This window comes from Apus apus, chromosome 1 (assembly GCF_020740795.1).
Source record: "Apus apus isolate bApuApu2 chromosome 1, bApuApu2.pri.cur, whole genome shotgun sequence".
NCBI lineage: Eukaryota > Metazoa > Chordata > Aves > Apodiformes > Apodidae > Apus > Apus apus.
This window is the reverse complement of record NC_067282.1, coordinates 170,915,056-170,930,902: the sequence shown is the minus strand read 5'-3', so window position 1 is coordinate 170,930,902 and position 15,847 is coordinate 170,915,056. Positions and strand designations below refer to the sequence as shown.

At 45.8% G+C, this 15,847-nt stretch overlaps 1 protein-coding gene across 1 annotated transcript in view; it reads right to left on the bottom strand.

Annotated features, from left to right (window-relative positions):
• WIF1 (WNT inhibitory factor 1) overlaps window positions 1-11,703 on the bottom strand; it is a 42,212-nt gene extending 30,509 nt beyond the window's left edge. Inside the window, exons 1-2 of the mRNA XM_051624111.1 lie at window positions 11,520-11,703; window positions 11,272-11,411 (exon numbers count right to left, since the gene is read on the bottom strand). Coding sequence (XP_051480071.1) covers window positions 11,272-11,411; window positions 11,520-11,652 — 273 coding nt within the window. The 5' untranslated portion in view covers window positions 11,653-11,703. The remainder of the gene's footprint in view (window positions 1-11,271; window positions 11,412-11,519) is intronic.
• Window positions 11,704-15,847: the final 4,144 nt, after the last annotated feature.

The window sequence follows — 15,847 nt, the reverse complement described above, 5'->3', positions numbered from 1 at the left end:
AATTTCTCTCTGGGAGGGACAGTGTAAGCTTCTTCACCCTGTACCTCATACCAACATGTCACAGCTCTGACAGGAGGGGAACAACATGTTGGGTCACAAGCTTTCAGCTCTGCACCTTTAACAATATGGAAATCTGATCATGCCTATGCAACCTGAGTAGATGATCTTGTGCAAAACTGGAAGGAAGGAGATTAAAAACACAACAGCACAAACCAAACAACCAAGGTAATGGACAACATGCCCTGCTAGCAAATTATTTCCCAGCTCTTAATATGGCTATGCATTTCATCTATTGCTTGTGATTACAGACCTGGGTAACTGTATTTTGCCTCTTCTTCCTCTCTGGCAGATGCTGCTGTGTTTCGCTGTGCAACCTGCCTGCTCTCCCTGAAGGTTCCCATGTGGAATACTGAAGGCATGTTGCTGCTCAGAGCTATTTGATATATCTGTGGCTTCACAAGGAAAAAATAAATTTCTTTTGACCTGGTCACTCAACTGGACTCTGTTTCAACAGTTCAATTTATTTCCCAGAATTTCTGCAAGAAAGAGAATTGGCTGAAGCTCAAACTTGGAAAAATGAAAGCAGTGTTTACAGCAGTTTAAAAGGAACAGGATGAAGGTGGTTCTTGTGCTCTTTACTGAAGGTGTTCAGTGGACTTGATTATTTGCCTATGTGGTTTTCGGTCTCAGATTCCCATTGACAATATCAATACTCACACATTTGTAAGTTGAGAACATGTAGAAAATGTTGGAGGCAGAGTCTATCTTCTCCTCCTCAATAAGTTGTGACCTCTCCATGTCTTCCTCATGTTCTCAGAAAATAATAGGTTCGTAATCTCAGTATTGGAAGGTCAGAACTTGTTCTCTGTTCTGAGGTGCAAGAGCCTGCCCTCTCCTCCTCTGGCCAGCCACTGTTGCGAAGGCTGGCTCTGCTGTTCTTGCTACTGGTTTCTGCGTTTCAGTGCTCAGAGTGGGTGACAGGTCTTCTCATTGGGCTGCTGTTTGGGGAGTTTGTTTTCCCTGGTGATGGGCCAAAGCCTGAGGCTGGGAGCTTGACAGGTTTGATGTCAGGCATATTTATTTCCTTTTGGATCGGTTTGGTTTAGCTAGTTGTTTATGCAGGATAAGGGGTAACTTCAGAGGATTGTGGGACCAGCTCTGAAGGTGGTGTTTGATTCTCTTACATTATTTATTAAAGTATTTGTGATGGCAGTGATGGCAGCAAGTGCTGAAGCAGCTGGAAGATAGTTGCCCACTTTTCCTTGTATGAACAAAGAAGCTGGACTCCAACAGTTGGTTGCAAAATAAAGCAAACTTTCATACATAGATCAAAAAAATCCAGGGATTTTATTGTTGATTTATTGAAACAAATCCACCCCAAATCTTTGTAAGCCTTTACTAAGGCATTTCTGTCCTGCACATGCCTCTTTTCCATGTCAGGCAGACTTGTTGGGTAACTCCTCCTCAACATTTTGTGCAGCTAAGTGGTCTTCTATGAATGGACTGTGAATCCACGTATGAATCCATATGGTGGTTATAAGGCATCATAGCCAGATAAAGCCTTCTTAGTACCCCTGTACAACATTGTCACTGTTTCTGCTTTATTTCTGTTACATTTTCTGAGGCAGATTCCATTTTCCAACTTTGCCGTGACTGTCCAAGCCAGTCTCAGTTTTGTGTTCCTGCCTGGCCCATCTTGTGTTAATGGTTGGCTTGGGGGATGAGAGGAGGTCAGTGGATTTTGTTTGCCTTGTCTATAGTGAGGCTTTCAACGCTGTCTCACACGACACTGCCACAGAAGAAGTGAGTAAGTAGAATTTATATGTGAGGTGGACTACTGCACTGCCAGGCTCAGTCAGCAGCAGCACAAAGTCCACCTGAAGGCCAGTCACTAGTGCTGTACCTCAGGGTTTGATACCAGGTCTCACACTGTTTAAAATCTTCATTAATGACCTGGACATTGTGACAGAGTGTACCTTCAGCAAGTTTGCAGATGATACAAGACTGGGAGCAGTCACTGACACACCAGAAGGTCGTGCTGCCATCCAGAGGTACCTCAATAGGCTGGAGAAATGGGCTGACAGGAACTCCGTGACGTTCATCACGGTAAGTGCAAAGTCCTGCACCTGGGGAGGAACAACCCCACGCACCAGTACATGCTGGGAGACAGCCAGCTACAAAACAGCTTTGCAGAGAAGGCCCTGGGGGTCCTGGTGGACACCAAGTTGACCATGAGGCAGCAATGTGCCCTTGTGGCAAAGAAGGCCAACAGCCTCCTGGGCTGCATCAGGCAGAGCATTCCCAGCAAGTGAAGGGATGTGATCCTTCCCCTCTGCTCAGCCCTGGTGAGACACAGCAGGTCACACCAGGTGATGGGTCCAGTCCTGGGCTACCCAAGAGAGACATGGACATACTGGAGTGAGTCTGGAGAAGGGGCATGAAGGGATAGGAACATATCTCACAGAAGTTTGAGGGCACGTCTGATTTTCCCTAATTAGCTTTCTTCTATGAAGTAAGTGTAAGGAAAGAGACAAATCTTCTGCAGGCTCTTCTACAGGCAGACAGGTCTCATTAGATCCAGTGGCACAGGCAGAGGCCCTGCAGGACTGTCAGCTCACACACATCATCTGCCAGGGAGCATCCAAGGGGAAAATGCACCTGATCTCAATGCCTGTGTTCTCATTGAGCAGGACTTCAGTTACTATATACAATTGGCTCAGCTGAAAGAGTCACAGATAGCCCAGGTGCTTTTTGTACGTGGATCTCAAGTTTAATTTGGATAAGAAGAGCCAGTTTTTCATTACATTAGTACATACATTATTACATTTAGAGTTTATTACAACTAATGTTTCAGAATGTCAGTCTCCACAAATCAAAAAGAAGGGGAAATGTGATTGATTTTGTGTTTCTTCCATTTCAAATTTTCAAAAAAGCCATTTACATAGCAGAAAATAACAATAAAGCTATCTTCTACTGTTACTGAAACATACACCTAAAGCAACAGACACCTACTGCATTTTAGACATATAATTCACTGCAAAGAACACTGTGTGCTTTGTTATGGAAAGATTAGGTGTTGCAATGCAACTGTCCATTCTTTGCTGTGCATTTCAGGTGACTGCACCTTTCACCATGTCTGGGCTACGGTTTGATGTAGTGGAGAGTCTGGCCACAAACAAACAATTAAAAAGCAAACAATCACAGAAAAACAAAAAATCCGACATGGTTGAACAGTAGAATAAAAGAAACTAATAGAAGCAAAGTAGCATCTTTCAAAAGGTGAATTTGTACACAAAAATGAATGTAAAAGAATGAGGTCTGGCAAGCCCAGTTTAAAGCCACAGGAAGGCAAAACAAAAAGGTATTGAGATACATTTTCTTGAAAGCTTTAAAATCACTAGTTAGGAACGCATTGCTCTGAGCAAAGGCAGACAATACTTAAAATCCTCTTCAACATGATGCAATTACCTGCTACATATCACTGTTTTGAAAGCTCTGGGTCACACCATATTCCTTACATATGTGCATGCTCTCAGAAGAGCGGGGTTTCTTGAATTTGTTTTATATGTATGCAATTCACTGGGCTAGAAGCAAATAATTCACACTTGTAGCTACCCAAAAAAACCTCTTTGGAAAGCGTGATACCAACAGAGGAAGTTAAATGCACTAAAAATTCTTCCTGTTAGTTTTCATTATGGCCAGTTCTTATTTTTTACTCCATGACATTAGTTTTGATGGCATTAACTTTAGGACACTAACACCACACTTAGGAAACTGTCAGTAAAAAAGACGTGATGCGGACAGAAAACATTTTCATTTCCACAAAGAAGATGAGAGCAACACAGCCTGGATTTTATATCTCAAAAATACTGTTTGCAACGTGGGGAGAGAAATCTGTATGTTTTCACAAAATGTAGTCTTGAAGCTTGGCATGTCCTGCTAGTTGCAGTGCTTTTCAACAGCTGTTGTACAATGCAGCTACTACTGTAAAAGTAGTGAAAATATTTTATTGCTTCAACTTTTTTTTGTTGTTAAAAATGTATTAGAATATTTATAGAATATAAAAACAATAAAAATCTTGAGGAACAGCTTATTTAACACAGCTTTACACCGCTGTGTAGAAAGAATAATTGTGTAGTTTACTCATATACCATGTAAATTACTATGGAAACCAGATGTAGCTTACACTACAAGGTGCCTTGTAACTCATCTCTGCTGAGCAATAAATTTCCCCTTTTCTTCTTGGGAAAACTTTGAGAGACTTTACTGCTGTTTTCTATCAGCAGATGCAACAGATGGCTGGCACATGCCTGCTTTACTAAGAAAGTGGGATCTCTACAGCACTACTTTGATCCCTGGTGGCATGTCTACAACACTGAGACGCAAAATACCACAGCTGAGCAGAATCTAAATATTAAAGGTTTGGAGCTGGACTCTTGATATGAGAACCCCCTGTCTCAAAATCATGCTCACAGTAGGTAAACATCTTCACATTCCACATGGAATTTTGGTGCAGAGGTCAGAAAACAAAGTATTTCCTCTGTTTGGTGACACGAAACCACAGTAAGGTACTACTGTAAATCCCAAGAGCACGAGTTTATGCAATTGCCTTGACCAAACTTCTAGAACAGCTGTACTGTTACTGGAAAAAAAACCTGAATTATGCATATAAGACATTTTTAAGCTGAAAAGCATCACTGTAATCACTGAGTATGAATAAGATACTTACAAAAAGTTCAGCAGCTTCCTTGAAGAAAAGTTTCCTTTGAGGAAATACGTTTTGAAATTCACTGGGAGTCTTCTTCGGGAAATCATGCTTGACTAATCTGATAGCCTTCTATGATGTTGTGACTGAATGGATAGATGCAGGGAGACCAGTGGATGTAGTCTACCTTGACCTTAGCAAGGCTTTTGATACAGTCTCCCATAACATCCCTGTGAGCAAGCTCAGAATACATGGGATAAATGAATGGACAGTGAGATGGATTAAGAACTGGCTACACAATAGAGCCCAAAGAGTGGTGGTCAATGGTGCAGAGTCTGGCTGGAGACCTGTAACTAGTGGAGTCCCTCAGGGATCAGTGCTGGGTCCAGTCCTGTCCAGTCCAGTCAATTCATCAATGATCTGGATGAGGGGACAGAGTGTGTCCTCACAAGTTGCTGATGACACAAAACTGGCAGGATTGTCTGATTCACCTGAAAGCTGTGCAGCCATTCAGCGAGATTTGGACAGGCTGGAGACCTGGGCAAAGAGGAACCTAATGAGATTCAACAAGAGCAAGTGCAGAGTCCTGCGCCTGGGAAGGAAAAACAAAATGCACCAGTACAGGCTAGGAGGTGATCTGCTAGAGAGCAACTCTGGAGAAGGACCTTGGAGTCCTGGTAGACAACAAGTTATGCATGGGACAACAATGTGCCCTTGTGGCCAAGAGGGCCAATGGTATCTCGGGGGTGCACTAAGAGCAGTGTCTCCAGCAGATTCAGGGAGGTTCTCCTCCCCCTCTACTCGGCCCTGGTGAGACCTCACTTAGAGTATTGTGTCCAGTTCTGGGCTTGCCAATTCAAGAGGTACAGGGATCTACTTGACAGAGTCCAACAGACACTACGAGGATGATGAAGGGACTGGAACACCTGCCTTATGAGGAAAGGCTGAGAGACCTGGGGCTTTTCAGTCTAGAGAGAAGACTGAGGGGGGATCTAATTAATGTCTATAAATACATGAGGGTGGGGCATCAAGAAGGCAAGGACAAGCTCTTTTCACTTGTGCCCTGTGATAGGACAAGGGACAATGGACTCAAACTCGAGGACAGGAAGTTCCACCTTAACATGAGGAAAAACTTCTTTTCTGTGAGGGTAACAGAGCACTGGAATGGGCTGCCCGGAGAGATTGTGGAGTCTCCTTCTCTGGAGACTTTCAAGACCTGTCTGGATGCCTTTCTGAGTGATCTGCCCTAGCTGTGTGTGGTTTTTTGGTCCTGCTCCGGTGGGGGGGTTGGACTCGATGATCTTCGGAGGTCCCTTCCAACCCCTAATATTCTGTGATTCTGCGATTCTGTGATTCAGTTTATCAAGGAAATGCTAATGTTTTAATGGAGCAACCTATTGCAGCAATAATAGCTTAAAATGAGGACTCTCTTAGCTTTCCTCTGGACTTCTCCTGGCATAACTGGATATTCCATTTTATCTTCATGGTCAGGCTACATCTCAGCAATGTAAAATAACTCCAGAGAAAGCAACCAAGCTGTTCAGGATGGATGCTTACATTGGTGAAATCAGAACTAGCCTCCAGGAGCAGTAATTATATTCCATTCTTAAGCTCCACTTTTCAATACAGATATGATGCTAGAAGATGTACTGATTACATATATCCCATCTTCCTAAAAGGTGGGTATCTTTTGTGATAACTCATGGTTATCAATACCTCTTTGATCAGAAGTAACCCAGCTTTCCATCAAGAAGAGGTTCAATTAACTCTTTTAAGGACCCCAAGGACTACTTGCTGGGATGCCTCCAGACACTTGTGCTTCTGTGGCCAAAAGCTCTCCGTAACTAAAGGTCTTTTTTCCTCCAGCACTTGATCCCCTAGAGCACACATGCATATCTCCCGTCACGGGGCAGGACCACTGCTGTCATATCACAAAAAGGCATGCATCCAGCAGCACGGGGTTAGATATAGATTTAGCATGTAATATACATGTGATATGTGTGCACCATGAGAGATGCACATGCATCCTCCAGTCACAGGGGCCAAATCCCATTCATTCACCAGCACAGAACTGAGTATTCAGATGTCCCATCATTGCGCAATAGGAGAGGAGCCCTGGGGTACTCATGACAGCTGGGAGGGGGCAACTAGCTGCTACATTAATCCATTTGACCCCAAATACTTCTCCCATATCTGTAAGGAAGAAAGCAGCCTGGACAGATTGTGGCCCATACAAATTGTTTTTGTGGATCAAACCAGGGACTGCTACACAACAAGAATTCCAACTTGCTTTTCGGTTTCTTTTTTCAGCTCCCATCTATTGTATCAACCCAACTGCTGCTCTGTCACTGAGCACTTGCTTCCTCTGCACTGATCAACCTTTCTTTCTGATAAGGTTCTGTCCCACCAATCCTCACTTGCCTGTGAACTTAACTTCATTGCCATCAGAAGTCCTGCTGAAAATTAAGCATACATACTGTTGTTTGTGGGTTTGAAGCTTAAATCCCAGCCATAAGTTCCAATGCTGTAGAGATGATGTTACCACTGCAATCTCTGGTACCTTCTACAGGTGGACATAGTGAAACATGCTGCTATTCCCTTGTCATTGGGAAGCCTTTGAATGTAATCTTCCTCAGAGGACAAGACCCTCAAAAGTAATTATTCTTCCTTTTTCAAAAAAACATACAGATAATTGTTTTGCAAAAACAGTAAGATCAAGAAGCATACCAGTGAGCTCTAGTGGTTACACAGATGCCTATTGTACATTACATATTACCACTGAAAGGGAACATAACATCTGTAATTTTACATTTAAATTCACAGGTAAATACATAAGGTGCATAAAAAAATAACAATCCCTTTCTGCAGTAATGTAGCCTTCTCATAATCCCTGGCTCATCCTGACTTCACCAGAAAAAGCAGTTATTCAGCACCTGCAGACCCTTACATTTTGAGTGTCCCCTTATTATTTCCTAATAACTGATTAGAATGGACTAAGGACTGAAAGCAACTAGTGTGTCTCTTTAGTTAATATTTTCTAGTAAAAATGGCTTTAATTGTTTGTTTACCATACAAAATCTTTTTCAATAAAAATTATCCAAGGCACAAAGGCCACTGTATTAGAAATGTTACATCTAGATGTAGTTTACCACTCCAGTTTACACAGAATACAAGTACAACCGAGCTCTTAAGATGTTCCTTTCAATAGACATTTTTGGACTAGAACATGGACATACACAGCAGGGCAGGAGTGAGGAGTACTGGCACTACCCCGGTTGTATTATTTACTCACCTACAACTTGGATCATTGTTTATCTCAGGAGCAAGTAGATGGAATCTACCCACAGGATATTTGTAGCCACTTTGCAGAGGTGTAAACAGGGATGCATGACAGGAGAGACTTAACACTACCCTGTTGGAGATGCCAAGGTGGGCTGACCTTGGCTGGCTGCCAGGCACCCACCCAGCTGCTCTCTCATTCCTGTCTTGTTGGTATCAGGGCTAGGAACCATGTAATGACATAGGTAGGATCTCCAGTATCTGTGCAGGAGAAGTCTTAACAGCTATAGACCCAAAAGAGATCTAGCTACCTCTAGAGGCTATGGCATATACTACTGACAGACCCCAAAACCTTTGAGCCCTAGACAAACATTAGATCTCAGGTGGGATACAAGAGTAAGAGGTCTGTCTGCAAGACACAAGCTACAAGACTCACAGAGGAAATCTCTGTTTTACCAAACAGGAGACAACTGTATGCTAGTTAAAAGTTGTTTCATGGAAAGCAGTCTAGTACTTCAATATCTTGAATGCCTTTCTTCTTTCAAAAAGTATATGTATTTTTAATTTTTTCTACTTCCTTTCTTCTCCCCTCTCCTCTTGTCACCTCTTGTCTTCCCTTTCCTCTCCTCTGCTTTCCTTCTTCTCTCCCTTCCCACTTCCCCTTCCCTGACTCAGGAAAATCCTACACAAAAGCATTCTGCCAGAATAAAGGTAGCAGGTATTTAGTACTTTCCTGGACTTGTCAGTGGAAAATTCTAAGAACCTGTATAATTAAAAACAAAACACCAAAAGCCCTTAAAATTTACTAATTTCTTCCCCTCGTAAAATATTGGAAATCCTGTGAAAAGGCATCTGTGTTCTTTTGCCCCAAGTAACTTTTATCCTACTCTGTTTGCAACACTACTTTAGGCATTGTTCAATTAAAAAAGGTATGCCAATGATGTTGCTGTCCTATGGGCTACAGGAGAAATACTGATGTTTTTTCCTGTTCCTTCTGATCAAGAAAAGGGTTGGGTGGCAGAGGGTTTCCACACAGAATGACAAGAACTGTGGGTAACAGGCAGCTGCACACAAACACCTCTAAGGGTCTAACAGTCAACAGGACTGTTCATGCTACCAAAAACTGGACATCTTCTCTAGGATGTTAAGTATGTCCATTTTTTCCCCATACTCCTAAAACACCAGAAGGCTGAAATCCTTCCTTTAGCTCAGGTTGCTGCTAGAAATCCTGCTCTTCATCTGCAGATCTGCATAAGTATTTAAATACCCACAGCCGTAAGACTTGGATGCCAATGTTTATATTAACTGTTCACACAGACGAACTTGTAAGGAGTAGCTAGATGGGATTATCAGATCTCCAACTGCAGTCTCTCAGTTTTTAACACTTGCTTGACCCATAAGTATCTGAACACTAACACACTGCTCTAGGAACTGAGTAGTGCAATGATGTTACTTTAACCATTTAGATATTTCACTTACTAATTATGTTTTGTCTAACAGGAATCAATAATTTAGCTTGGGTTAAACAGCTGCTCCTCAGAAGGGATTTTGTCCTGGAAGCTGCATCAAGGGGAACACTTGCCTATGCTCTCTTTAGGTCTGTGACTCTTCTCACTGAAATCAGGGCTCCAATCATCTTTTCCTAGTGAGCTACCTGTAAGCAGCAAAGGAGGGAGAGGAGAGTGCAAGAAAGAAGGACAAGAGAAGAAGGACAGGGTTAAGTCTAACATCTCAATCTTTCTTTCCTAAAAATGGTAGTTTTATCATGGACAACAACTGAAGCTGACAGAAAAATGGAGCAGGAAATATAGTCCCAAAACACACCAATTATTTCTAGTTATTTAAATGCCAAGTTGTGGCATACAAAGTTATTTTCTCTGTAAAGCTGGACTGGAAAAACAAAGTCCTTAAGCAAGCCACTTAGTCTTTGTGAGCAAGTTTTGTCTCTCCACATTCCTCTCCCTCTCCAAAAGAGGAGGTAAAGCAATTCCTAAACTCAAAGACTTTGTGAGGACAGCAAAAATTACAAGGGCCTCAGACAACACCTCAAAGCCAAACAAGTCCTGTAGTTACAAAGAGTATTTTAAAACAACCAAAACCACAACCGAATTTGTGAAGCTGCAATTAGCTGAATTATACAACCAATTTTCATTGAATATTTGAAAGCAAATACTGTTTCATCTTTACCAAGTTATTTATTGTATAAAGTCCACATTCAGCATTGTAAAAATGAATTTATTTTATCCAGAATTCATAAGTAACAATGGGTTTTTTTCTGTATCCATGATAATGTATGCAAAACGTGCTTCAGTTTTATGCAAATTTAACATGTGTTGTCAGTGTGTCAACTAGTGCATATGTTCCTTCAAAACTATGTCACGCATTCATATCTTTTCAACAAAAGAAGCCAAAGAGATTCAATACACTGTAGTTTTAGGTGGTTTTTCAATTAAACTTGGTAATATTACATCTACAGAAGATAATGATTTTCTGCTAGAACTACACAGCTAGGTGTGCACATTTAGCAAACAAGATCAATGAATAACCAATAGTATATGTCCATGATCTAAACAAAGTTAAAAGAAACTTGCATCCACATTAAGTACTGTCAGGTAAAGTTTTATTGAAGATAAAGGCAACCGGTGTCTCCCTGGGGAGCTCCATCTAGCTTGCTCACCTCACCAGCCTGCCGGGTTCTCCAGCGCCCGAGACACCCGGCTCTCCCATGCACTCCACAACCCCACTTCCAGACACATTTTCCCAGCGATCTGTCCGGGGTTACGGCGGCTCCCCGAGTCCTCCCCGCCGACCTCCGCCTCCCCACTGCCCGCGCTGCCCGCACTGCCGGCACTGCCTGCGCTGCCGGCACTGCCTGCGCTGCCCGGCACTGCTCGCACTACCCGCACTGCCCCCGCTGCCCGCTGCCCGCACTGCCCACACTGCCCGCGCTGCCCGCGCTGCCCGGCACTGCCCGCGCTGCCCGCGCTGCCCGCGCTGCCCGGCACTGCCCAGCGCTGCCCGGCACTGCCCCGCGCTGCCCGGCACTGCCCCCGCTGCCCGCACTGCCCGGCAGTGCCCGCGCTGCCCGCACTTCCTGCACTTCCTGCACTGCCCGCCCTCCGAGCCCCGGGGGGCGCGGGGGCTCCAGGCGCTGCCCACGGGTGTCAGGCGAGGGGCACGCCGGCAGCCGAGGCACAACCGGCACGGCTCGGGGAGGGTTTCCTCAGGTCTTTCAAAGTCGCACAACCTGCCCGGGTTCCAAGCGGCGCCCCCATCTCTGCACCTACCCGTCCCGTCGCCTGCCAGGTGAAGTTCATGGCGTGGATGCTGACGGGGATGGCGGGCATCCTCTGCTGGGCTTTCCTGAAGTCATGGGTGAACGGGGCCATCTTTCCCTCGGACACGATCAGAATGTCCTCCTCGAAGCCTGCGGAAGGCAAAGGGGCGCGATGGGCGACGGCAGCCCCGCCGTGCCCGCCGGGCTGGGCTCCGCTCCGCTCCCCGGGCCGCCGCTCGGGGAGGCGGTCCCGCTTACCGATGAGGACCCGCGCTTGCTGGGCGTCGATCCACATATAGAGCGTGTCGGGCTGCCGCGGCGCGGCCCGCAGGCTGCAGAGGCTGAGGGCACCGCAGAGCAGCGCTGCGCACACCCGCCCTGCCCGGGCCATGCTCCGCGCTTCCCGCCGACACCGGGCCCGCCGCTCCCGCCGCCGCTCCCGCCGCGCCTCCCTCTGCCGCGCAGCGCCCACGGCTGCAGGGCGGCCCCGGCGGCGGGGCGGGGCGGGAGCGGGGCGGGGGCGGCGGGGCAGCCGCGACCGGCCTCCCGCGGGCGGCGGGAGCCGGGCGCTTGCGGGGTTCTCAGGCGTGCGGCGGTGCGGCCGGGCAGCCTGCCCGCCCTCCGCCCCCCGGGCTCCCGCAGATGCGGTGTGTGACCCACCCCTCCTCTGACACCGGAGACCTGCCACCCGGTTGTGGTGCCTGGCACATGCTGCGAACAAGGTGTCAAGTGCCAGGACACGATGTGTGACCCTCACCTCTTCTTCCACGGGAGATGTTCCACAGGGTCATTATGCCCGCACATGCCACGCACGAGGTGCGAGTAGTGGGACATGGTGTACAACCCACGCCTCCTCCATCACAGGAAACTTGCTGTAGGGTGGTCACACTCAGCACAGGCGTGAGGTGCCAAATGTCAGGTCACTGACACCTCCGCCCTTCCGGGAAACCTCCCACGAGGTGCAGAGTGCGGGGACAGGGTGCACACCTGCCACCTCTGTCACGGGAGATGCACCACAGGGTCGCTGTGCCCAGCAGATGCTGTGCACGGGGTGCTGCCTTGTCTGCCCCTCTCCCGGTGTTCACCCCGCAGGGCACCGCTGGCACCCTGGCCATCAAGACGGCACCACCAGACACAAAAGCATCGTTGAAGAAACTCGTGCCCAGTTGAAGAACTAAGTTTGTGCATAGCAGTCACCTGGTGCACTCAGTGTTGGAGTCGGGGTTGGGGAAGCGTTACCAAAACGGCACATGGATGCAGCTGGAATCCCAGTTGGATCCAGCAAAGCTGGGCAAGGCGCCTGCCCGCACTGGCAGGTCAGGCTGCAGAGCGAGACACCGTCTGGAAGGTGCAGCAGCGACAGCTCTTCCCACCTCCAGGGAACTGCGCTGAGAATGTGACAATGTGCTTCAGAGAGAGATGGCTTTCACCTTGATTTTGTCTGAAGGTCTCAAGAACAGCGGAAACCCTGAAAAGCACTAAAATGTTGCCATTTACATGAAAATCAGAACTGACTCAATATAGAAACTTAGTAAAGCTGGAATAATTTTGTACTCAAAACGTTATTTAAACTGAATCATGCCTTTTAAAGGAAGAAAGAAAGAAGTTTCTCAATCTGCTCGTTTCTTTCATAAGGAAAAAAACAAGCCATTAAAAAAAACAAAACAAAACACAAAAAACCCCCAAAAACCCACCAACAAAAAAAACAAACAACTAAGCAGGATAGATAAAACTTGAGTAAAATTCCTACGTTTCTGTCTGTAATGTTCTGGAAGTAGCTGGAAGGTATTTTCTACCTCTGAATGCTTCCTTGGGAAGCCACAGTGCTCCATCCCATCCTGTTAGCGTGACTGCAAAAGTTACCTCTGCTTGAAATAGAATTCTTCAGGTCATGGAAAACAACATGAAGTTGGTCATGCTTCTTTGGAGAGTTCTATTTGAGCAGGGTCTGCTACATGAGCTTGCACACCTGGAAAAGATACCGAGCTATATAGTTATTTCATGCATGAAGACCATAGCCCAACCGGTAACAGCGGTTTATTCCTTTTTTTTAAGCAAAGGGCTTATGATCAACATATGAAGTATCCTCACCCTCACGCTGACATTTTGTACTGGGATTTTTCCTGCATCTCCTGAGAAATCTGCTGCTGCCACCAGCAGATCACTTCTCTAACCCCACATGGCTGCTACTGCCCTGGAGTAGATACCTCATTTCTGTCACTCTGTCTGCTCCAGATTTTGTTGCCAAATTTCCCAGGATAGGACATATGCAGAAAACATGCACACGTATTTATATATTGTGTGTATATATACATACAAACGCATTCATGAACAACCTGTAGGGTTGCTTCTCTGTTGCCCAGAGAGGTGGTAGAAGCCCCATCCCTGGAAAGATTCAAGGTCAGGTTGGACAAGGCTTTGAGCAACCTTTTCTAATTGAAGATGTCCCTGCTTACTGCGGGGAGGCTGGACTAGATGACCTTTAGAAGTCCCTTTCAATCCAATCTATTCTATGATTCTATGCGTTATGAAGCAGAACATTGAAACAACGTATTTAATGTTTTTGTGCACAGGTACATGTGAGATACCTTGTGCACCTTCCAACCCTTTCTAACACTTTTCCTCCCAGCTTCACTGCCTTTCACAGGTGGGGAGCTGGGACACGGGGAGGGAGTGACATGCACAGATTTACCCGAGGAGCACATTTGTGGGCGATACAGGCTGAAATGTGTACAGTTCTCCTAAACCCTCGGCTGGCTCATTACTATCTTGCCCAGCTGGAAAACCTTAGGGTCCAAAAGCTGGAGGCAGCGTATGTCCTCGACAACAGAAATGCCCGTATGTACATACATATATATATATACCTATTGGATAAGAGTGGTTATTTGCTGGTTTTTGTTATTGATTGGGTCGTGTCCTGCCCGCTCCGGGGGCAGCGGGAGGGGAGGGGGGAAGGACCCCGGGCGCCTGCGGTGCGGGGTCGCCCTCTGCCGGCCACAGCCGGCACTGCAGCGCGGGGCTGCGGGGGTGTCTCGGGGCGGGGGGGGGGCGGGGGCTGCAGCAGCTCCCTCTGCCTCCCCCGTGGAGAGACCCCCTCTTCCCGTGGCACCCCCTGTCCCGGCAGCGTGATGGGGCGGGGAGCGGGTCGTATCCCGCAGGCTGGACTGTCAGGGACCTTCGTGAATAATCTGACAGGTAAGGGAGATTAACTTTTAATAGATGTTTGTAAAGATGCCCATGACAAATCGGGTTATATTGGCGTATGTGTAAGAGAGTAGCTACTCATTATTTTGGAAATGTAATACTAGTGGATTTCATTTTAGAAAGCAGAAAAATATTTTTATTTTATTAATTAAACATGATATTTTTTTTTCCCTTCAAAATATACAAGCGATTTTAAGTTTGTGACTAAAGAAAAACTTAGTGGGGAAAAATAATAGCTGAGTCATAAAGCTTTTAGAAAGAAGTTAAAATGGAACCTTAATATAGATAAGAATTTTCTGTATTGTAATACAATTATTTACATTGTTATTTATCACTTAAAGAGGCTTTTTTAAGATCTAGCAAAGGCAAGGTGTTTAGTTGCCAAGTAATAACCTTGGAGTATAGAATCATGGAATCACAGAATGGTTTGGGTTGGAAGGGACCTTAAGGATCATCTGGTTCCACCCTGGCTGCCACTGGCAGGGCCACCTCCCACAAGGTCTGCTCCAAGCCCCATCTCACCTGGCCTTGGACACTTCCAGGGAGAGGGCATCCACAGCTTCCCTGGGCAACCTGTTCCTGTGTCTCACCACCCTCCAAATAATTTCTGAAACTGTGGTGCTACAATATCAACACTCCCTAGTAAAAAATGCAGTAGTGATCAGCTTGCTTTCTGCAGAAGTACGTAGTAAGTAGTGACTGAAACACTGTTCAGTGGGGATGTATTTGCACCTACGGACCACCCTAGCCCACACACATCTCTGTAACTGTTTGCATGCCGTGTGTCTCTTCTCCAGCTACATCTGCCCAGGTTAGGTGAGCCCTGTCTTAGTGCTGAGGGCATGGGTTGCAAAGCTTGCAGTCATACTTACTCCTTGTATTCAACAGGAAGATCTGGGCAAAAGCTTGTTATATAGTTCTTCACAATCCCTAATGTAAATGTCTCTTTCTCCTGACTTACATGACATATTTCAGGGAATAACAGTAACTTTTTAAAGTGAGTTGAGAGCATGATGGAGAGAGGATTGGGATATACTTGAAAAAGCAAGCATTTTGTGGTTCTTTGTTTAATGAAATGGAAAACATGTGAAAACAGGACTATATTGTGAATGTGGCTTCAAGATCCACTAACTTTCATTAGGGATGCATATATAGTGCATTTGTGGCCTGCTCTGACATTCATTGCAGCTGACAGCATCCCCCTGATGACAGCCTTGGAATGAATTAATGAATGGATGGTTTGAATGATGGTGTATCTAGGGAGGGATATGGAAACCAGTGCCTGATGCCCGTTGATAATCAGTTATGAGTAATATAAAAAGATGGAGAAAAAGCCATGAATAATAACAGTAATGGTCATAAGTATGGTCTGTGGTGGTAGT